This window comes from Bos taurus, chromosome 10 (assembly GCF_002263795.3).
Source record: "Bos taurus isolate L1 Dominette 01449 registration number 42190680 breed Hereford chromosome 10, ARS-UCD2.0, whole genome shotgun sequence".
Classification (NCBI taxonomy): Eukaryota; Metazoa; Chordata; class Mammalia; order Artiodactyla; family Bovidae; genus Bos; species Bos taurus.
In genome coordinates this window covers 78,869,340-78,894,129 of record NC_037337.1, presented here as the reverse complement: position 1 = coordinate 78,894,129, position 24,790 = coordinate 78,869,340, and the positions used below count along the sequence as shown (strand labels likewise).

At 36.8% G+C, this 24,790-nt stretch overlaps 1 protein-coding gene across 12 annotated transcripts in view; it reads right to left on the bottom strand.

The window, feature by feature from the left end:
- The window catches only part of GPHN (gephyrin), a 535,365-nt gene that overhangs the window by 204,325 nt on the left and 306,250 nt on the right, over window positions 1-24,790 (bottom strand). For 6 of the 12 annotated variants that reach the window (XM_059890892.1, XM_010809560.4, XM_010809563.4 and 3 more), the window contains 2 exons: window positions 20,938-21,210; window positions 19,458-19,565 (listed from right to left, as the gene is read on the bottom strand). In XM_059890892.1, the coding sequence (XP_059746875.1) occupies window positions 19,458-19,565; window positions 20,938-21,210 (381 nt within the window). The remainder of the gene's footprint in view (window positions 1-19,457; window positions 19,566-20,937; window positions 21,211-24,790) is intronic. The other 6 variants (XM_059890894.1, XM_015473269.3, XM_059890897.1 and 3 more) reach the window with 1 other exon arrangement.

The following is a 24,790-nucleotide window of genomic DNA, read 5'->3' as shown; positions in this document are numbered from 1 at the left end:
GTCTTTTCTTCCAAGGAGCAAGCGTCTTTTAATTTCATAGCTGCAGTCACCATCTGCAGTGATTTTGGAGCCCAAGAAAATAAAGTCTCTCACTGTTTCCATTGTTTCCCCAACTATTTGCCATGAAATGATGGGACTGGATGTCATGGTCTTCGTTTTTTGAATGTTGAGTTTTAGGCCAGCCTTTTTACTCTCCTCTTTCACCTTCATCAAGAGGCTCTTTAGTTCCTCTTTGCTTTCTGCCATAAAGGTTATCTGCATATCTGAGGTTACTGATATTTCACCCGGCAATTTTGATCCCAGGTTAAGCTTCATCCAGCCTGGCATTTCACATGATGTAATCTGCAAAGAAGTTAAACAAGCAGGGTGACAATATATAGCCTTGACAAACTCTTTTCCCAATTTGGAACCAGTCCATAGTTCCATGTCCGGTTTTAACTGTTGCTTCTTGATCTGCATATAGGTTTTGGGGGCAGGTAAGGTAGTCTGGTATTTCCATCTCTCTTAAGAATTTTCTATAGTTTATTTTGATCCACAAAGTCAAAAACTTTAGCATAGTCAATGAAACAGAAGTAGATGTTTTTCTGGAACTCTCTTGCTTTTTCTAGGATCCAGTGGGTGTTGGCAATTTGATCTCTGGTTCCTCTGCCTTTTCTAAATCCACACTGAACATCTGGAAGTTCTCAGTTCAAGTACTATTCAAGCCTAGCTTGGAGAATTTTCAGCATTACTTTGCTAGCGTGTGAAATGAGTGCAATTGTGTGGTAGTTTGAACATTCTTTGGCATGGCCTTTCCTTGGGATTTTCATGAAACTGACCTTTTTCCAGTCTTGTGGCCACTGCTGAGTTTTCCAAATTTGCTGGCATATTGGACACAGCACCTTCACAGCATCATCTTTTCAGATTTGAAATAACTCAACTGGAATTCCATCATCTCCACTAGCTTTGTTCATAGTGATGCTTCTTAAGGCCCACTTGACTTTGGACTCTAGGATGTCTGGCTCTAGGTGAGTGATCACACCATTGTGGTTATGTGAGTAATTAAGATATTTTTTGTATAGTTCTTCTGTGTATTCTTGCCACCTCTTCTTAATATCTTCTGCTTCTGTTAGGTCCATACTGTTTCTGTCCTTTATTGAGCCCATCTTTGCATGAAATGTTCCCTTGGTATCTCTAATCTTCTTGAAGAGATCTCTAGTCTTTCTCTTTCAATTGTTTTCTTCTGTTTCTTTGCATTGATCACTGAGGAAGGTTTTCTTTTCTCCCCTTGCTATTCTTTGGAACTCTGCATTCAGATGGATATATCCTTCCTTTTCTCCTTTGCCTTCGTTTCTCTTCTTTTCTCAGTCAATAGAACGGGAGAAAATATTTGCAAACCATATATCTGACAATAGTTTAGTATCCAGAATATACAAAGAATAACTACACTGGAACAACAAAATATAACTCATTAATAAAATACCTCATTTTCAGAAATGAGTGAAATGACTTGAATAGACATTTCTCTGAAGAAGATATAGAAATGGCCAACAAGGATCATGAAAAGATGTTCATTATCATTAGTAATTAGGGAAATGCAAATCAAAACCACAATGGCTGCGATCCAAGAGTCTACAAGCAATAAATGCTGGAGAGGGTGTGGAGAAAAGGGAACTCTCTTACACTGTTGGTGGGAATGCAAACTAGTACAGCCACTATGGAGAACAGTGTGGAGATTCCTTAAAAAACTGGAAACAGAACTGCCTTATGATCCAGCAATCCCACTGCTGGGCATACACACTGAGGAAACCAGAAGGGAAAGAGACACGTGTACCCCAATGTTCATCGCAGCACTGTTTATAATAGCCAGGACATGGAAGCAACCTAGATGTCCATCAGCAGATGAATGGATAAGAAAGCTATGGTACATATACACAATGGAGTATTACTCAGCCATTAAAAAGAATACATTTGAATCAGTTCTAATGAGATGGATGAAACTGGAACCTATTATACAGAGTGAAGTAAGCCAGAAAGAAAAACACCAGTACAGTATACTAACGCATATATATGGAATTTAGAAAGATGGTAACAATAACCCTGTGTACGAGACAGCAAAAGAGACACTGATGTATAGATCAGTCTTATGGACTCTGTGGGAGAGGGAGAGGGTGGGGAGATTTGGGAGAATAGCATTGAAACATGTATAATATCATGTATGAAACGAGTCGCCAGTCCAGGTTCGATGCACGGTACTCGATGCTTGGGGCTGGTGCACTGGGATGACCCAGAGGGAGGGTAGGGGAGGGAGGAGGGAGGAGGGTTCAGGATGGGGAACACGGGTATACCTGTGGCGGATTCATTTCGATATTTGGCAAAACTAATACAATATTGTAAAGCTTAAAAATAAAATAAAATTAAAAACAAAAAACCACAATGAGATACTTAACACCCACTCAATGGCCCTGATCTCTTTAAAAAAGGAAAATAAAAAACGTTGTTGAATATGTGGAGAAATTGAAAACCTCAAACATTCCTATTAGATTTGCAAAATGTTGCAGCTCTGTGAAAAACAATTTGATGGTTCCTCACAAGGTTAAACACAGAATTACCATATGATTCAACGATTCTATTCAAGGTGTATAACCAAAAGCATTAAAGATTGATTTTCAAACAAATGCTTGCACAGATGTTAATAGCAGCATTATTTTTAAACAAAAAGTGGAAACAACTAAAATGTTTATCAACTCATCAATGGCTACACAACATGTGACGGTATACCTATACAATGGAATATTTTACAGCTATAAAGCAGAGTACTGATACTGCTACAACACAGATGAACCTTAAAAACATGATGTGAAGTGAAAGAAGCTAGATATGAACAGTCACATATTGCATGATTCCACTCAAGTGTAATGTTCAGAGTGGGCAAATACATAACCAGTACGCAAATTAGTGGCTGATGGGATGAGAGGCAGGGGTACGGGCAGTGACTACTTACTGGGTGTGGTATTTTTGAAGGGTGATAAAATATTCTGGAGTTAGATTCCAGTGATGCTTGCACACATTGTAAATGTACCAAAAGCCATTGAATTGTACACCTAAAAATGGTGAATCTTACTTCAATTATATTGAAAAAGAAATCCTTGCTAATCCATTGCTAAGCTAAGTCACTTCAGTTGTATCTGACTCTTTGCAGCCCTAAGGCCTATAGCCTGCTAGGCTCCTCTGTCCATGGGATTTCCCAGGCAAGAATACTAGAGTGGGTTGCCATTTCCTTCTTCAGGAGATCTTCCCAACCCAAGGATCAAACCTGCATCTCTTATGTCTCCTGTATTTGTAGGCAGGGCTTCCTTGTGGCTCAACCGGTAAAGAATCTGCCTGTAATGTGGGAGACCTGGGTTCGATCCCTGGGTTGGGAAGACCCCCTGGAGAAGGGAAAGGCTACCCACTGCAGTATTCTGGCCTTGAGAATTCCATGGACTGTATAGTCCATGGACTCGCAAAGAGTCGGACACGACTGAGCGACTTTCACTCTTTACCACTAGTGCCACCTGGGAAGTCTCTGATCCGTTACAATGAAGATTTTGTCCTATATAAATCTATGAAAGCTTTATAGTTCTGCCTTTCATATTTAGGTCTCTGAAAAAATTAGAATTGATTCTTGGATATTATATGGGATAAGAGATCGATTTCACTTTTTCTTTTTCCATTAGGACAGCTTGTGGTCCCAGCATCATTTTTTGAAAAAAGAGCTTCTTCATTAATGTGTGGTACAAATTCTGTTATATACCAAGTGTCCATGTGTTGGTATTTTCAGGCTTCTCTTCTGTTTCATTGATCAAAGTGTTAATTCTTGCACCAGCAATGTACTACTTTATATCATTTTAAGTCTTGCTATTTATAGAGCAGATCCTCTCACTTTATTCTTTTCTTATTCAAAGAGGATCTTGGTTATTTTTGATCCTTTGCACTTTCTGTTCTATATAAATTTTAGAAACAGCTTGTCACTTTTCTCTCTCCTCTTAATTAAATACACACACGCACATACACACACCACATACAAACTGTTCGGATTTTATTTACTACCTTTGTACAGAAAAAGACAATAAAGTTTTAAAGGATACCCCTCTAATTTACTAAAAAGCATTTACTTCTGGGGGTGTGTGAACGCAAATGAGAATGAGATGAGAGGATGATTCAGGTGGATGCTAATCTTACCTATATTTCATCTGTATGTTTTAATAAAAAGAATGTACTCATGTACTACTGTATAGTAAAAAAAAAGTTTTAGTAATGAAACTTCTGGGAGGGATGTTTCAAAAATTAAGAAGTGGTAAATATGCTCAACAGCTAGGGAGAACTCAAAAAAAGGAGCATAATGTCTTGTACAGAATTGATAGTGAATAATTTTTTCTTTGATAATAAAGAAGTTGAAGAAGCTAATAACAGAATTACAGGCTCTCTTGAGATAGAAAGAATAGAATAAAACATTAACTCAGAAAAATAGTTTAAGCAGAAAGGACAGTTTAGCCTTGGTGATCTTTATTTTAATATAATACGCAAGAGAGAATAGGGGAAATGAGGAGATAAAAAAAAAGTAAAGCTCTAAAAATTGCAATTGTTACAGCCACAATAGAGAACAGTATGGAGATTTCTTAAAAAACTAGCAAGAGAATTACCATATGACCCCAAAATTCCACTACTGGGCACATACCTCGAGAAAACCAAAACTGAAAGAGGCGCATGTACTCCAATGTTCGTGGCAGCACTATTTACAACAGCTAGGACATGGAAGCAACCTAGATGTCCATCAACAGATGAATGGATAAACAAGTTGTGATATATACATACATACATACATACTTACACATACCCAATAGCATATTACTCAGCCATAAAAAGAACACATTTGAGTCAGTCCTAATGAGGTGGATGAACCTAGAGCCTGTTATACAGAGTGAAGCAAGTCAGAAAGAGTAAAACAAATATCATATATAAATGCATATATAAGGAATCTAGAAAGACGGTACTGATGAACCTATCAGCAGGGCAGAATTGGAGAAGCAGACATAGAGGACAGACTTATGGGCATAGTAGGGGAAGGAGAGGGTAGGACAAACTGAGAGAGTAGTGTGGAAACATATAAATTATCATATGTAAAATAGGGAGCCAGTGGACATTTTCTGTATGATACAGCGAGGTCAAAGCAGGTGCTCCGTGACAACATAGGAGGGTAGGACGGGATGGGAGGCGAGAGGGAGTTTCAAGGGGAGGGGTATATCCACCTGTGTCTAATTCATGTTGATGTATGGCAGAAACCAACACAGCATTGTAAAGCAACTATCCTCCAGGTAAAATTAAAAAAAAAAAAAAAAAAAGGAATTAGTAAGAGATGAATGAAAGCCTTGCTAAAGTAGTGGGGTTCCACTTAGAGCAAGCAGAATTTGCATGGTAAGTCAGCACAAATAAACAGAAATGTCAAGTAACTTCCAAAAGAAATAACATTCCTACTTTTAAGAGCACTCGTCTACATTCCTATTATCTTATGCAACTGAGAACATAGGGAAAACAATTTGCTTCAGTTGATATCAAATCCTGTGTAGATATGTACTGTAATTTCAACTGTGAACTACTAAACAATAGAATTCTCCTCATGAAGGGAAATTATAATTGGAATACCTATTTTCTTAGGATCTGATTATTTCTAGTTATGTAGGTATTCTGTTCTAAAGCTGTTTTCACTGATTGGGTAAACACTTCTAAAAAAAGAAATGGAGAATTATATTATCAAAATTAGAGTACCTAGCCAAAATATCACTTTCTTTATAAACTCTGTCTTTTGAATTGCTAATAAGAATATCAACAAACGCACAACTTTGTATCTTGATGCTAGAGAAATTCTTAAGTGAGCAGACATTTTCCCTTTCAATCACTGTTTTTACCACCTAATATTTTTATTTTGAAAAAATATTTAAACTAACAGAAAAGTTGCAAGACTAATACAATAGAAGACCTGTTATCTGGATTAAATTTTGGGTAGCTAGTGATCAAACTTATAATAATTGAAGTGAGTCTCCCAAAACAGCCATATATAAAGAAACATGGCTTTCATAACAACAATTTGTCAATCTCCATGGTGAAGCTTTTGAAGTCCTTGTCTAGCCTGGTGGTTAGCTATATCATATAAAACCTTTCCTAGTAATGTCTCTGTTTAGAGATATTTAAGGTAGGCTGAACTCTCTTAAAAATCCTATTACACATCCAAGTGTACAGTACAGGATCTGAACTAATAATAAAAATAGATTACATATGAATGCCTAAATATGTTCTTTCAGAAAAAAAAAAAAAATCACATGTCTTTCCAGAGTTTCTAATACTGGTCAGAATACCAATTAAAGTTATATGATTAAGCACTATGAAAATTTTACTAAAGAACAAAACTATCAAACCAGAGTATCTTGAATTCTGTACGATATTTGACAAGCCATATATTTGACAAGAATTCAAAAAGTTCTTGGAACAAGATAGACAAAGTGGCTTTTGATGGGCTGTAAGAGAAATATGTCAACTGGTTAAGCAATTAACCAATAGGCTTTCTGGTAGCCTGTGAAATAGCCTATCCTAAACAGCATGTACATAGTTCATGCAGAGTACATCATGAGAAACGTTGGGCTGGAAGAAGCACAAGCTGGAATCAAGATTGCCGGGAGAAATATCAATAACCTCAGATATGCAGATGATACCACCCTTATGGCAGAAAGTGAAGAGGAACTAAAAAGCCTCTTGATGAAAGTGAAAGAGGAGAGTGAAAAACTTGGCTTAAAACTCAACATTCAGAAAACGAAGATCATGGCATTTGGTCCCATCACTTCATGGGAAATACATGGGGAAACAGTGTCAGACTTTATTTTTTTGGGCTCCAAAATCACTGCAGATGGTGATTGCAGCCATGAAATTAAAAGACGCTTACTCCTTGGAAGGAAAGTTACGACCAACCTAGATAGCATATTCAAAAGCAGAGAGATTACTTTGCCAACAAAGGTCCGTCTAGTCAAGGCTATGGTTTTTCCAGTAGTCATGTATGGATGTGAGAGTTGGACTGTGAGAGAAAGCTGAGCGCCGAAGAATTGATGCTTTTGAACTGTGGTGTTGGAGAAGACTCTTGAGTGTCCCACGGACTGCAAGGAGATCCAACCAGTCCAGTCTAAAGGAGATCAATCCTGGGTATTCTTTGGAAGGAATGATGCTAAAGCTGAAACTCCAGTACTTTGGCCACCTCATGCGAAGAGCTGACTCATTGGAAAAGACACTGATGCTGGGAGGGATTGGGGGCAGGAGGAGAAGGGGACGACAGAGGATGAGATGGCTGGATGGCATCACTGACTCTCTGGGAGTTGGTGATGGACAGGGAGGCCTGGCGTGCTGCAGTTCATGGGGCCGCAGAGTCGGACACGACTGAGCGACTGAATTGAACTGAACTGAAATAGCATGTGAAATAGCCTATCCTAAAAAAATGTTCTGTAACTGACTTGAGTGACAACATGATTAACATATTTGCATTATTTGCATAAAATATCAGATGTCTTATACAGATTTTGAAAAAGTCTCCTTGGGGTGGACTGATCAGTTAAATGTAGCAAAATGAAACTCAACAAGAATATATGTGAGGACCTGGATTTTGATTAAAATCAATGGTATAAAAAAAAAACCCACAAGAATTTATGATTCATATTTATAAAGAAAAGCCACACTTTATGATTTTGTCTAGACAGAGATCTTATGAAGTATGTCTATAACAGACGTTTTTAAATAACTGTAAAAATTTAAATATTCATGAGTTTGTTTCTTAACAATTATTTACACTTACTAAAATTATTTAGGATTTTTGTTGTTCTTAATGGTCTTAATCAGAGTTTTTATTATAATGTGCTATTTCATATAAATTTGCCTTCCAGGAAAATAAAAAGTTATAACTTGCTAACACCTGTATTCCAGTATCAATTTCCGATTGTGTATTTGTCTAAAACTCTTAGAAAAATGTCTGCTACGTAATCAGCATTTAAAAGCTGTCTGTTATCATTATTACTATAGCTGCTTAATATATTTGCTTAGTATAGGGAGAGAATATGTTGATTATTTGTTTATATCATGTAAAAGTTCTTATAAATCATGGGAATGCTAAATATATTTTGGTTTTTTATATGTCTTATGAACTTAGTTGGATGGTGTTTCATATTTTTTTCATAAAATATAGTTAACAAATATTCATACAGGGTATATACTATGAGTCAAACTGTGCCAGATGTCGGTTCAGTTCAGTTGCTCAGCCATGTCTGACTCTTTGCAACCCCATGGACTGCAGCACTCCAGGGTCCCCTGTCCATCACCAACTCCTGGAGCTTATTCAAACTCATGTCCATTGAGTCGGTGATGCCATCCAACCATCACATCCTCTGTCATCCCCTTCTCCTCCTGCCTTCAATCATTCCTAGTATCAGGGTCTTTTCAAATAAGTCAGTTCTTCACATCATGTGGCCAAAGTACTGGAGTTTCAGCTTCAGTATCAGTCCTCCCAATGAATATTCAGCACTGATTTCCTCCAGGATTAATCATATAAACTAAGAGATGTGATCCTCGTCTCATGGATATTATAGATAACATATACAGAAATCAAAGTGAAAGTGTTAGTCGCTTAGTCATGTTCAACTCTTTGTGACCCCACGGACTGCAGCTGCCAGACGCTTCTGTCCATGGGCTTCTCCAAGCAAGAATACTGGAGTGGGTTGCTATTTCCTTCTCCAGTGGATCTTCCCAACCCAGGGACTTGAACCCAGGTTTCCTGCATTGCAGGTGGATTCTTTATCATCTGAGCTACTAGGGAAGTCCCATAGAAATCAAACACATGAATAATATATAGTTGTAAATTGTGGAAGTGTTATAAAGGAAAATAACAAGGTGTCATGAGAGAGAATAACGAGAAAAATTTAGATAGGAGAAGGCAGATTAGTAAAGTCTTTCTGTGATTAATGAGACACTGAAACTGGAACAGAAAGGATAAACAGAAGTTAGCCAGGCAAAGAGTGGGGTTAAGAGCTTCTCGGTAGTGGTAACAGCATGTTCCCAGAGCCAAGACAAAGCTGGATGTAAATTCAGTGAGCAATGGGGAGAGGGAGAGAGATGGTAACCGAAGGATCTAGAAACAGATCATGTAGAATCTAGCAGAACAGAAACTATCTAATGCCAAGGCTCTAGCTGTTAAAGCACAGTGCACACTATTTCCCAGGTTGAAAAAGTCTATGAACTTTTTAATATAACTTCCTATTTACCTTATTGGTAATAGCAATCTTTTTGAAAAACTGTTAAGAACATACATTTTTTTACCCAAGTAATGATTACTACAAGTTTATAACAAATATATACACAATCAGTCCACAATATTACTCAATGGTCAATGTTAGGAAAAAAACAATTGGCATCCTAATAAATCAATCCCTATATTGACATCTATAGTAGGAATATAAAAACTTTTTGGTTTTTTCCATTCAAATTTTGAGAAACTCAAACATTTATTACTAAAGATCACATAATCTTCAAAAAAATCCCACTATGTGGCATCCATATGAATAGAAACAAATAAATAAGTATAAAAAAGCACACTAAGCCCATGGACATCTTGAACAGAAATTTTATTCAATTCTGTAAACATCCATGCATTACTGAATTCCTTTCATATGCCAGAAAAAATTGTGAAAGACTCTGAAGTGGGCAAAAATATTATTAGGTGTCTTGTGTAGTGGACTGTTTTGAATTTTCTGTACTCTTCAGTCTCTTAGATATTTTACAAATCCAAGTTGTAAAAAAACTGGGAGTAATGTAAAAAGGTTTTCTCCAAGTGATTCTTTTTCACTAGGGAAGTATAATGTACTGCCACGTCGAATTTACCTAAATGGACCTTACATTCCATGTTCCTATGCAATGTTGTTCTTTATGGCATCAGATTTTACTTTCACCACCAGACACATCCACAACTGAGAGTTATTTCTGCTTTGGCCCAGCTGCTTCATTCTGGAGCTATTAGCAGTTGCCCTCCACTCTTGCCCAGTAGCATATTGGACACCTTTCAACCTGGGGGCTTACCTTCCGGGGTCACATCTTTTTGCCTTTTCATACTGTTCATGGGGTTCTCGTGGCAAGAACACTGGAGTGGGTTGCCATTTCCCTCCTCCAGTGGACCACATTTTGTCAGAACTCTGCACTATGACTCGTATGTCTTGGGTGGCCCTGCACAGCATGGCTCATGGCTTGACTGAATTATGCAAGCTCCTTCACCATGACAAAGCTGTGATCCATGAAGGGGAATATCCTTAGTATATCCCCAAATAAAGAAACTGAATTTTTAATACTTTAAATATGCTAGACTTAAAAAAATCTACTAGAAAGTAATTTGTAAGTATTTTAAAAATCCAAGTTCATATAATTAGGGTAAATCTTTGGCAAATAGGATAAGCTTAAATAATTGTAGCTTAAAGACTGTCTTGAAATTTTTCATATGTTAAATATAAATATATATTTTGTTTTACGTGGGCTGCTTTCCCTAAACACATAGAAGTTTACTGACTGAACAAGCTTAAATTACTCCTAAATTACATGTCAGCTTGAATATAATTTCTACGATCTTTAAGTAATTTAAACTTTGGATTGATATTAAATTAATTAATGGATAATCATTAGAAATCTGGATAATTTTTAAATAAGAATTAGGAGACATCAATTACTAATAATAAATAAAACAAAATTTACCACTTTAATCAGTGTACAATGAAATGGCATTAAACAAATACTTGCCTCTACTTATTTTCTGGGTTATTTGTGGGAGAAGGGTGGTGGTGGTGGTTACTAAAACACCTAAATGTATATAAAGTGGTCTCTCATTGCGGTTTTGAATTACAGTTTCCTAATGATGAGTATCTTTTTGTGCACGTTTCTGTTTGTATACATTCCTTGGAGAAATGACTATTCAAATCCTTCACCCATGTTTCAATAGGGTCTCCCCCCCCCCTTTTTTTTTTTTGCTACTCAGTTGTAGGAATTCTTCTTATATTCTAGATACTAATCCTTTCTCAAATGTGTTTCTTTCATTCTGTTAATGGTGTTCCCTCTGACTGTATCCTTCGATGCACAAAAGTCCTTAAGTTGATAAAGTCCAATTTATATATTTTTCTTTTGTTGTACTGATTATTAATCATAATTTTAAGTTTATATACCTTGGTTTATTTTTATTTGCTATATAAATTGTAAACATTTTTGTCATGTTTATGAACATGCTCCTTTTTGCCACTTTAACAAGCAGTAAGTGTTATAAGTAAGTCATGCTGCTGTACAAAATTATACATGTTCATGAGCTTTGCTGTCTGTTAAAATATGCATACGTCAGACAGTTCTTAATTATTTACCCCAAGTTTTCTCTGTGAAATAGAAATGCCTTACTTTTACTAAAAGTATACCAAAATGAGTTGCTGAACAACCGTGATAGAGATAAGCAACTGAGCATGTATTTTTATTTTTTTTAACAAAACCAACCAACCAACAAACAAAAAAAAACACTGCTCTAAAGCAGCAGTCCTGAAACTTTTTGGTCTCTGAGCCCCTTTACAATAATTATCAATATTTACTGAATTAGAAATCGAAACAAAAGTTTTACAAATATTAATTCATTTGAAAAAAGCAGTGATCAACCTGTTGCATGTTATCATATTATTGTGAAGACAGTTTTCATCATGTGGGTCATCTGAAAAAGGACTGCAGTCCTAAAGCAAAGTATCAATTCGTTCCAGAATATTTGAAAAAACATAACAAAAGATAAAACTTGGAAAATGAAGTTATTTCCTTGGATTTGTAATGCCTGAAAATAAGTTACAAAATGTGTTAAAATATATATTCACCTGAAACAAAGTTCACTTAGTTTTGATGGGCTTATTTCCTGGGCTTACTGATGAGTGCTTTTACCTACTATCTATGTAATCTGTCTAGACAGCAGAAATTCAGTGTCTTACCAGAATAATTTTCTTTGCTATATGTTAATTTTGTTATATGCTTGGCTTCTTAATTGGAAAAAGAACAAAAACTTCCTCAGTTATGAAAGAGTCAATTCTTAACAACTGTGTGCCTTTTATGCTTTTATTTTATAGTCATTTTAATTTAAAAAGGCCTAAAAATTATTCCTCAGGCATCCATGATCTTATCTTAAATCAAGTGTCTAAATTTCCTCTGAAAACTCAAAGTCAAATCTTAAGTATAGAACAAACTATTAAAAAATTTTCAGAGTATCTTTCACTTAAAACTATCTTTGAGATTTCCTGGAAGGTTCCTAGAAGTCACAAAAACTTGTTCTTTTAGCACAGATAAAGTGATGAAAGATATAATTAGATTTGTTTGATGGGTTACAACTATAAATTTCATGGAAAGTTGTGTCGAAAGAGAAGCCCAGCCTTCTCTAGGTTAAGTTTATATAAGCAAACTGCTTTTAATGTAACCATTTCATTGATTTTATGCTTTGTGTAAAGTCCTTAGATAATTGTCAATTCCTCACAGACCCTAATATTTTTACTCTAAGGGAAAATACTGCTTAAGACTCTTGAAAGAAATATATTCCACCCCTCAACAGAGAATTTTACTCTCTTCCATTCTGAAATTACTGGTAACAGTTAATAACTCCAGCTATTAAGTTCTTGTCATCTACAGATGGATTTTGAGGCTTACCTCAAAGTTATGCTATAAGCTACAGACCAAAGCTTGTACATTTACCAAAGAAGGACAGTTTTATAAGCCTCATGGAAAGAACTGTACCAGATACTTTCAGCTACTGACACTTCAAAGAATATACCCTTGGGTACAGACTGCTTAAGTCATACTATTGTTTAGGTAACTTTTAGACTGTAGCAGTGGACTGAGCTAGTATTTCCAAAATGCTCATCAGTCTAAAAGGTGAAAGTTTCATGAAAGCAGACTGCTAAGCTAAAATCTAATGGAATGAGAACTGATTACTTAGGACTAAGTAAACCAAATAATTTTTTTTCTGGCTGTTTGGAATATTACTGATGTTTCAAATGTTCTCTTCTCTGTGTATGTGAGGAGATTCTTTTTCTTTCTTCTCAATCTATGTATAACCAACACAATTTCGTAGATTCTGATTTCTTAAAACTAAAAATATTTGATTTAACTGATTCCCTCAGAAATCAGAAACTCTTACAAGGTATGGTAACTTTTCTTGACAATATAGTGATTTTCATAGATTTATGAAGAATGTCCTCCTCTCTACCAGGATATAACTGAAGAAATCGATGGCTGAACTAAGGACATATCTGTATCATGTTCGAGAATGGTGACCATTTAATCAGATATGACTACCACTTCTGAAGAATAAAGACTGGCTATACTCACAGAGCTAATAACTACAAAGCCCTCTTAGGAAAAATGACCCGATACCTGGAGTAGAGGGTCTCAGCTTTGCATGTGGTAAGGAAGGTCACTTATAAGTGGTAACGACATTTTGGTGACCTGGAAAAGAGAGGAATTCATCCCATAACAGGTACCTGCAGGTAAAACAGAGTGAAGGGATTGTCTAGGGCTCTGTTACCTAAACTCGGAATGGCAAAAATAGAAACTTTAAAAAGTAGAATCTGAGATTCTCTCTGAAAATTTCCAGATAAAAGCTAATTTTGCAGCCTCAGTAACTGCAAAAAAAACTCAGAGAGGCTATCCGGCTATCTTAATATCTTGCTGCAGCTAAATAATCAATCAAGCCCAAACTAATGAATGAGACCAGCCATTTTTTTGCATCAAAAATCATCTTTGAGGTTATTATGATCGGGGGTGTAGAGAGTTGTCCGGAAAATGGGTAAGAAAGATTATTAAAATGTCCTGATTTGTATACTCTTCTGGGTTATCTGAACTTTTTACTTTCACTATTTTACAACTTTGCAAGTTACAGAAAACTAATAGTAATGCAAATTATTGTCTATAGCAATGTAAATACATTTTGTCCCGAGAAGGAATATTTGATTATTACCCTGTGTATACTGACTGAGTTTTGTGTCTATTTATAAATTCACGCCAATCTTTGTGACTGATGATACATGTCATTTGTTTACTTTTTGTCAACTTTGTTTACTTTTTGTCATTTGTGTCCTTTGTTTACTTTGAACATGTTTGAACGTGTTTAACAGCTTACTGCTCTGTCATTAATTAAATAAAATATTTGACACATTTTATATTTCTATGAACATTATGATTAAACCTTTAAAAATACTATCCTTTAACATGTATTGTACTATGTTCTCCAAAGCATTTGATTTCATGTATTTGTCTAAATACAGTTCTGATTCCAATTGTGCTCATGGCTTAAAGCTCTACTGCTTGAATCAGCAACCTTTCAGAGTAAATATATCCTATAACTCACAGTGCTTAGGTTGTGCATTGAATTTTATCATTCAAGTATTTCAAACTAAGGTCTAAATATCCTAGTTCTCATTCTTCAAACAAATTTGTACTAGCTAGTCATCTCCCAGAACATCATTCTGTTTTTCTCTCTCTCTTGCACTGAGAGGTGTTACATTAGAGAGGTCAAGAGTGATGATTCAGGAGCCAGACTGCCTGGACTTGAATACCAGTTAGATCTCTAGCTGGTTATATGTCCTTTACCAATTAGTGCTTCAATTTTCTGATAAGTAAAATGACAATGTATGTAAAGTGTTGGTATATATAAAATGTTTAGAAGAGTGACTATTATTTTAATATTGTTTAATATACTAAAATATATTATAAATAATATTTAATATTATGTAAATATACTAAAATCAGCACAGATAGGAACAATAAAATTATGTGTGTATATATATATTATGTAAACATATATAACACACATTACACATATATATATAGTTGTTCTTCAGTCGCCCAGTCGTGTCAGACTCTTTGCAACCCCATGGACTGCAGCACGCCAGGCCTCCCTGTCTCTCACTACCTCCCAAAGTTTGCCAAAGTTCATGTCCATTTCATCGGTGATGCCATCTAGCCATCTCATCCTCTGATGCCCTCTTCTCTTTCTGCCCTCAACTTTCCCAGCATCAGGGTCTTTTCCAATGAGTCGACTATTTGTATCAGATTACCAGAATACTAGAGCTTCAGCTTCAGCATCAGTCCTTCCAGTGAATATTCAGGTTGATTTCCCTTAAGATTGACTGGCTTGATCTCCCTGCTGTCCAGTGGACTTTCAGGAGTGTTCTCCAGCACAACAGTTTGAAGGCATCAATTCTTTGGCGCTTTGCCTTCTTTACGGTCCAGATCTCACAATCATACGTGACCAGTGGGAAGACCATAGCCTTCACTAAACAAACCTTTGTTGGCAGAGTAATGTCTGTGCTTTTCAACATACTGTCTAGGTTTGTCATAGTTTTCCTGCCACAAAGCAATTGTCTTCTGATTTCATGGCTGTAGTCATATCCGCAGTGATTTCAGAGCCCAAGAAGAGGAAATCTGTCACTACTTCGACCTTTTCCCTTTCTATTTGCCATGAAGTAATGGGGCCAGTTGCCATGATCTTAATTTTTTTAATATTTAGTTTCCAACTCTGTGCGACCCCAGAGACGGCAGCCCACCAGGCCCCCCACTTCCCTGGGATTCTCCAGGCAAGAGAATCCTGGAATGGGTTGCCATTTCCTTCTCCAATGCATGAAAGTGAAAAGTGAAAGTGAAGTCGCTCAGTTGTGTCTGACTCTTAGCGACCCCATGGACTAATAGTCTACCAGGCTTCTCCATCCATGGGATTTTCCAGGCAAGAGTACTAGAGTGGGGTGCCATTGCCTTCTCCATTAAGCATATTACATATATAAAAAAATACATACATACACACACACACACACACACACACACACACACACACTATGTACATTCTTCAATTTTCTGACCAAAACTTTGCAAGTGTCTCTGGTGGTAATGGTGTGATTTATCTCCAGGTAAATCAATAATATTGGTAGGCTGCTAACTCAGCATTTTCTCTCTTAAGTTACAAATACATACTCTGGGAAGTAGACTGTTCCTGATTGGTCCTATCAGTCGAACACAGTTTTCTCTATGCTGTGTGCTGTGCTTAGTCTCTCAGCTGTGTCTGACTCTTTGTGACCCCATGGACTGTAGCCCACCACGCATCTCTGTCTATGGAGATTCTCCAGGCAAGACTACTGGAGTAGGTTGCCATACCCTCCTCCAAGGGATCTTCCCAACCCAGGGATAGAAACCCAGTTTTCCCATGTTGCAAGCAGATTTTTTTATCGTCTGAGCCACCAGGGTAGCCCATTATTTCCCAAAGGGAAATCAGCAACTCTTTTTCTTCTCATAGCAGGCAGCAGATTTTCTTGTAATCAATGCATCTTGGGGGCCACCATTATTATATGGGACTTCTCCAGAAGATTTAATTTCTGTCAGTGGGATAAGATTTATTATTATGTATCTCCATGGGTCTCCTGCCTCTTTGTCTTAAATGCCTCTCACTATGTTTGGAGTTGTGCAAGCATATTGCAATCATCAAAAGTATAGCTGTAATTTTTTCACATTTGGATCCAGTCTCCTTGAAAAGACCTTTATACTTTTTTAGTAATCAGAGGGGCAAGATTTATTTATCCCTGTTTCCTCCTGTGTGTTGTTGTTGTTCACTCACTGAGTCATGTCTGACTCTTTGTGACCCTGTGGATTGCAGCATACCAGGCTTCCCTGTCCTTCACTATCTCCCAGAGTTTGTTCAAACTTATGTCCAAGGTGTTGATGATACCATCCAACCATCTTATCCTCTGTGGTCCCCTTCTCCTCCTGCCCTCAATCTTGCCCAGCATCAGGGTCTTTTCCAATGAGGTGGCTCTTAGCATCAGGTGGCCAAAGTATCGGAGCTTCATCTTCAGCATCAGTTCTTCCAATGAATATTCAGGGTTGATTCCCTTTAAGATTGACTGATTTGATCTCCAAGTAGTCCAAGGGATTTCAAAAGTCTTCTTCAGCACCATAGTTCAAAAGCATCAATTCTTCATTGCTTAGCCTTCTTTATGGTCCAACTCTCTCATCCATACATGACTACTGGAAAAACCGTAACTTTGACTATACAGACCTTTGTCAGCAAAGTGATGTCTCTGCTTTTTATTAAAAATATACTGTCTAGGTTTGTCACGGCTTTCCTTCCAAGGAACAAACATCTTTTAAATGCATGGCCACAGACACCATCTGCAGTGATTCTGGAGTTCAAGAAAATATAATCTGTCACTGTTTCCACTTTTTCCCCATCTATTTGCCATGAAGTGATGGGACAAGATACCTCCTGTGTGTCACACTCTCCTACTCTCTATTCCCTTGAATGAGGTTTCTTACTCAAATATGAAACTTCAGGGATTCCTATTTTCTATTTTTCAGTTATTATATGGAAAATTTTCCACCTCTTTGGTTAGAGACTGCATATTGAGATATGCTAACGTGCTTTTTGGTTGCAAACCACAGCTCACCCATCTCTACCTCTAACGTTTTTAAAGTACTCTATTGGCTCAGGTAACTGAGTAGTCAATAAGTGCTTGAGTAAATGGTCAAACAATGTGACCAGGACTCAGGATCTCGTTTTCTCTCCCATTTCTTAGCATGGCTTCTTTACAGTTGGCTGCATTATTGGGAGGCATTACTTTCATGGTTCAAGACAGCAATTCTTTTAGAGTTATATATGTCCTCATTCATATTCAATAGAAAACAGAGAGTCTATGTTCCTAGCAGTGCAAATAAAACCTAATAGATGCTCTTATTGACCTGAATTATGTGTTTCTTGAACTAAAACTGTGGCTATGTGAAATACATAGGCCGGAGGGTTAGTCAATCTCACCTAAATCACATGACTGGGGAATGGGGTAAAATGTTAGGAAGAGGGAACTGCAAATGACTGCTGAAGAGACAACTAAGAAATAACCACTACAAAGGGCATTCCTCAAGCTTCTTTGTTTCCTGAAAAAGCAACTTGTCAGTTTGGCAATAGCAAGTATTCAGATCACTAGGAACTAACTATTGAAGAGTTATTCAAATCTTTTTGGTTATTCAAATATTTTTCACATAATAACATAACACTCAGAATGACAACTTGAAAGCTTGGTTATGAATAGAAAACTTCCAAATATTTCAGTTTGAAAACCAGGATAATTATTATAGTTGCTATGGTTGCTTTATAATATGAGAACACAAAAGACAGTTTGGTATATTTTGGAATGTTTATAATTTATAGCAAAGCTATAGCTGGAGAATTCAGCTGTTGACTGAAATTCTTAATCATTTTATTAACCAATATTTCCTTTTTCTACTTGGCCTTTGACTTGGCTAAGCATATTTCTAACCAGGCGTGGCTTGTTGAATAGACAGTTAAAGTCACCATTTGGTAGCTTATCTACCAAAAGATAACCAATACTACTTTTCCTCCTAGCATCCCCCTGAAATTCTGGGTATTTTTCTTCTAAGGATTATAAACAAAATTATACTTTATTACTTTTCTTATTTTATGTTCATATCAGGGACTGAGTTTTTTTTTTTTTTTTTGCAGCTGTGGTCTAAATTGTCACTGCTTATTCAGTTATACTTACCAGTTTAATCTTTTCTAGCCTGACACTTTTCACAAAGTACCATTGACAGCTAATGACTGAAAGAAGTGATGGAAAAAAACGTCAAAGTATTAATCTGACTCTTTGTGACCCCATGGACTGTAGCCCTCCAGGTTCCTCTGTCCATGGAATTCTTCAGGCAAGAATACTGGAGTGGGTAGCCATTCCCTTCTCCAGGGGATCTTTCCGACCCAGAGATTTCTTGCATTACAGGTGGAATCTTTACTGTCTGAGCCACCAGGAAAGTCGGAAAGAAGTGATACATATCCTTAAAAGTTTCTATCTGAAGATTAGTAATTAGCTTTTGTACAAAGCCTCAACTCTCTAAATGGTTGTAATGCAAACACAGTTATAGAAAAGAAAGATGCAAAATCATAAGAAAAAAAAAGCAAGGTTGATATAAATTAAATATTATTCTGACCAATCTGTTTTGATTTTTAAAACTTAATGTGATCTTCTTACGGGATTATCTTAATTAAGGCAGGCAATATATTTCAAAGTATGTAATGAAATTACTAAAGAAAAAGACTTCTGAGTCATGAATTTCTTGGAAATCATGTGATGAAAGTTCATTGCCACATACTATAAAATCTTAATGATGTTAGAGTACTTCAGGTACAGGAGAAACTATTAAATTCCTTGATGGAAGATACTCAGTGGCACTTATATTTTCAACAAAAAAGCACTAGTGAAGGTCCTTCAGAATAAAACACATCTTCTGTAATAAGTCACAGCCTACCTCCATACAGGAGGTAGGCTATATACTTGCAAAATCAGTAATGCAAAAGCCTCTTGTCTTACCGGTTCCTCTGCACTGCCTGTTGCATCATGGGAATAACTGATGAGACCAGGGATGGGCTGCTCACCGTGTGCCATGATAACAGCAGGACTGGTGTAGAATGGATGCTTCTAATGCACAACACATAACAATGATGAATACAATGACAGGAAAACATGAAACTATACAAGCAAAATGACTGGAAAGGAAAAAATTGAAAACAAATGGAACACTGAAATGCCCAAAATTCGCAAATGTATAATGACAAAATCAGCTTAAGAATTAAGATGGTATACGCTTTTTTTAAGGTTGAAACTGATGGTACTTTTAACTCTTTTAATTAAGAGTAAAAGAAAGAGAACATATGATGATTTAATAATGTACCTATTTAATCAATCAGTTCCATAAAAACAAAACAAAATGAAATAAAACAAACCTCACACATAACTTAAATACTTACTACTCTAAGTAAGGACTTAATGGATCACTGAATGGATCTGGAGATGGAATGATCCAGTTTTCAGTGAAGGAACCATCTAATGGTTGTCTGAATGGACACTTCAAAAGGATCCCTATGATTCTTTCCAATATAAATGTTGTCCAAAAATCCTCTCATGCTAAGCTCATAGCCCAAATTTCTGGACGAGCCATAAAAGTTTAGGAATTACTTCATAAACGATTAGATCACCAATCTTTACATTCTCGATCAATGAACAAACATTACTTCCAGAAGGGATATGCTACTCTCTGAAGATTTTAAAGTATACAAGGTGGGTTATATGATATATGGTTAACAATGTAAATCATGTTCTGTGACTCTGAGATGATGATGAAATTTACAGAAGTAATGTATGGTACTATTTACTGTACTAAGTACTGTATGGTACTATTTACTCCCAGAATTGCTTGAAGAGAACTTGCAATATTTTGATACTGCTTTAACAATATTTATTGCTTTATTAAATTAAAAATACAAATACCTTACATCCATTTCTTCTCCATATGACTGGTGTAAATTGTGTCCAACAGTTAAATAAATGGTAGTTAATTGATGAAAAGTCTTGTCTTTTAAAAAAAATATATTAATCTTTCTCAACTAATTCCTTGAACCATCTTAGGTCTTTTACCCTCTTTTGATGCTCCTTTAAGAATCTGTGAATATTTGATGTTCTGAATACATAAACATTATATATTTAATATGGTCACAAAACTGACATCTTCACAGAGTTCTTAAATGTCACATTGTTTATCATGGGAGCTACTACTTCAATAGGTAACAGCAGAATTTTTAATGCCTCAGAACTCAAAACAAAACTTAAATGTTTCAAGAACTCAACATAATAGAGGGAATACAGCTTAGAGTGTCATGAATATTCCAGTTCTTTTTAAAGGATGCCACAAAATTGTATTTAAGTTATGGAAGAATGGGATGGAAAGAGAGATGAAATCAATACATTTACCTATGGGTCCTTTAGATCTCTGGGTCTCTCTCAACAGGCTTACCTTGGCCGCAATGGCTGCTGCAGTTATATGTGATGAAGAACTATCTTCTGTTGAAGCAACACCACTATCTTTCTTCTCTTCTTCCTCTTCCTCACATTGAACCCCTTTGTCTTCTGTCTGTTTATGGGGGCTAGTTGTGGGAGGAGGGGAAAGAGGTGGTGGCGGGGAAGGTAAATCTTCAAGTTCATCATGAACTTCCTTTACTTTTACAATGGCATCACGTAAAAGGTCAATGGCATGAGGTAGGGCTGGTAGTATGAACTGAAAGCATTCCTGTATGCAAGAGGAAGGAAAAAAACGAAGATGAAGTATTTTTATAGGCATGTAAAATGGGAGCAATCAAATTTATTTGTGATTTTGGATTTACTTGTGATTTTCTCTCCATCTGTCTTAAGAATGAATCATATTTAATGCATTGTCTTTGCAATGTGAAATATGAAGTAAACTGGTAAATATTACAGTACTCTCCATAAGCTGAAGAACTCCACTATATAAACACACAGCAATTTTTTTTTTTTTTTAAAGTAAAACTTCTATACAACTTTGGGATTTAAAGATACATTATGAGAGAGCAGGTAATAGTTTTCACCTTTCTGGTAAAAGAAGGATACTAGAACTAACAAACTGACTGAATATTCAACTATTTTATTCAGAGAACTTAGGTTCTGATTACAATTGTAAAGTACAGATAGACAAAATTGTGCAATATGTAAAAGTAGATATAAGTTTGTGCAGCATAAAAGTCAAAACAGTCTCTCTCTCTTTTTTTTTTTTTGAAGGGGGTGAAGGAAAGTACAGCATTTATTGTAGGGTGCTAATAAGTAAGGACAACAGGCAGCTAATGCCCAAAATATGTCCATTATCACCTATAATGTATCACCAAAAGAAAACAGGTGAGAACTTTAAAATCAGAAAGTAAGGCCAGATATATCTGGGGAGTATATTTGAGCAGAAGTCTTTCTCTTTCACATGTGAAGCAACTTACCTTAAAATTTAATATGTAAAGAAACATCGGTTACTGGAATACCTGGAAGGTAGCTACCTTTTACCCTCCTGGAAAAAACTGTATAATAAGGAATTTAACTCTAATCAAAGAGAAGTCTGGCCTTTATTCTCTGCTTTTAGGAGGTGATCTCTAGTTCCTTATTATATCATGCCTGATAAGAGTGTCTCTGCCTGGGGGCTTTAGCCACTGGACAGTCTAACAACATGGTTTATTATGAGGGCTTTGGGAAACATGGTATCAGTTTTACCTCTGGAAAGAACTGGGAATGGTTGACTAAAGGTCAACCACATGGGCAATAAGTGATCAAGTTCCAATAAAAACTCTGAACACCAAAGGTAAAAGCCAGTTAGCATAGGAAAAGGAGAGTGTGCACAGTTAGCAATGCTCTACGTGTGTTGTCTTATACTGGGCTTCCCCAGTGGCTCAGCAGTAAAGAATCCGCCTGCAATGCAGGAGAAACAGGTTTGATCCTAGGGTCGGAAAGATCTCCTGGAGAAGGAAATGACAACCCATTCCAGTATTCTTGACTGGGAAATTCCAGGGATAGAGGAGCCTGGTGGGCTACAGTCAATGGGGTCACAAAGAGTTGGACATGACTTAAAGACTAAACAGCAACAACAACTATCTTATGTTAACAGGAGGTGATGCTATCTATGACTCCATTAAAGAGAATGACCACAAGTTCCCTGACTGTTACCTCACTTAGACTTAGCCATATATACTCATTCCCTTGGCTGATTTCATCTTGTATTCTTTCCCTGTGATGTAACATACTCATGAGTATGACAGCTTTCAGTGAGTTCTGTGAGTCCTTTTAGTGAATTATTAAAAGTGAGGGTGATTTTAGAAATCCTCTCAATTGCAATTGATGACAGAAGTGAGGTTAGTCTTGTGGAGTGCTCCACAAGAAGTTAGCTGGCTAACTTTTGCAGCTGGTAAAAACTCCTTACAGTTGGTATTAAGAAGTGAGATTTGACAGAAACAGCCTGACTCACTGAAACTTGCGACCCAGGAAGAGGAAGGAAGAGAATGTGCGGGATAACGAATCTTTAGAGTCTCAAAGAATACAGGGTCACCCAAAGAATGGCATTGCAGCTGTACTGCAATTAGTTACTGGAAACAAAATTAGCAGTTAAATTTGGAAATGAAAGATCTAACTCCTAAGGAGTCACATCAACACACAAACAATAAATGGTATCTGTACTAGCTAAAACAAAAGTAATGGAGAATGTTGGGGTAGATCCTGAGGCTGGGTCAAGCTTGGCTTCTGGATGGTCTGACATGTAGCTGCTAGCCTCAGAAAAATTCCACGTAGCCGTGGAAAAATTCACGTTGAAGTAATAAATAGTAAATAAAGTTGGACTGATTCATAAGAAAATGGGGAAAGAGAAACAAGAGATTCAAGGGACTTGTCCTAGCAGGGTGGAAACACTTATATGGTTATTAAGATGTGTATGAATGAAGTGAATATTAATGGGGGCAAAACAGATGTCTTAAAGAAGCACTGTTGTGTTGAGTGGACAGATGGGAGATCTGCTGATCTCCTAACATTAAGAGATCCTAAGCAAATTTCTTTTTACACTAGTTTGGTGGAATTTAGAAAGATAGAAGGCAAAGAAACCTTACCTTGAATCACCTTAAGTGATGGCCCCATAATATAATCAATATGAGGTATGACAAAAGGGTCTGGATTCCTTGGCCCAAGCCAGGCCTTAGAATTCCAAGGCCACGTGCACACAAATGGCTAAACTCATTAGGAGACAGATAAGAGACTTTTCTGGGACTCCTTGACATGGGGGCTCCATGTAGTGTGATTCTAAAACCTGTTGAAATCCTAATGGGAGGTGGGAGGAGTGTAGTTAGAATGGGACGCTATGGGAATGCAGCAGTTGATGGGATTAAGGTAAACATTTAGGTAAGAATTACAATGTTTATGTGAACTTTATGAACTTTATGTGAATGGTGAATTTCTACCTGAATGTATTATGAGGATGTATGTTGTCTGGAGAATTTATCCCCTATCTCACACTGTAAAACAGGAGGCACGTAAATCCAGTCTTCTACTTGGACATGCTAAATGGGACCACACAGATTATTAATTTGCTGTACAAAAGCCTTGTGTGGCATGTAGACGAGGGCTTATAGCAAAAACCTGTGAGTGCCACTCAACAACTGCTGGAATTTTGGACCAAAAAATTTCCATTTGAGAGACAATTACTACTTGTTATTGGACTTTAACTGAGACCGTCCTTATGACTAAAGGACACACAATAACTCTGAAACCTGAAATATCTATAATGTCTTGGTAATTTCAGAGAAAAGCTCTAATGAGGAAGGAAGGCAATGCCCAGGAGAGTTCCATAATAAAATGGAAATGTTGCATATAGAATCATGCTACCAGGAGAATGCAAGGAGGTACTCACGAGCAGGCAGCCTCTTTTCACCTAGGGCTGACTTCGGAATCACCTGAGGAGCTGCTGGATCCTATGGCCACTTGGGCCATTTGGGCGGTGCCCTATAAACAGCTTTCTATTGATCAACAAAGAGCTGCTTGGTTTATGGATGGCAATTCCAAGGTGAAGGGACAGCATCCTGTTTGGAAGGCCGCCACTCTGATTGAAGAAGGTAAAAACAAATCAGCTCCATGGGCTGAACTGCTTGTTTGCCCCTATGTTTGGGTTTTTACTGACTCATGGGAAGTGTTCAAATGGCCTAGTCATATGGTCAGGCAGATGGGCAATGGAAAACTGGTCTATTAAAGGGATACCTGTATGGGGTATGGCTCTATGGAAATCACTCTGGGAATGTAATGGGTATATTAAAGTAGACTGTTAATGCCCATCAGAA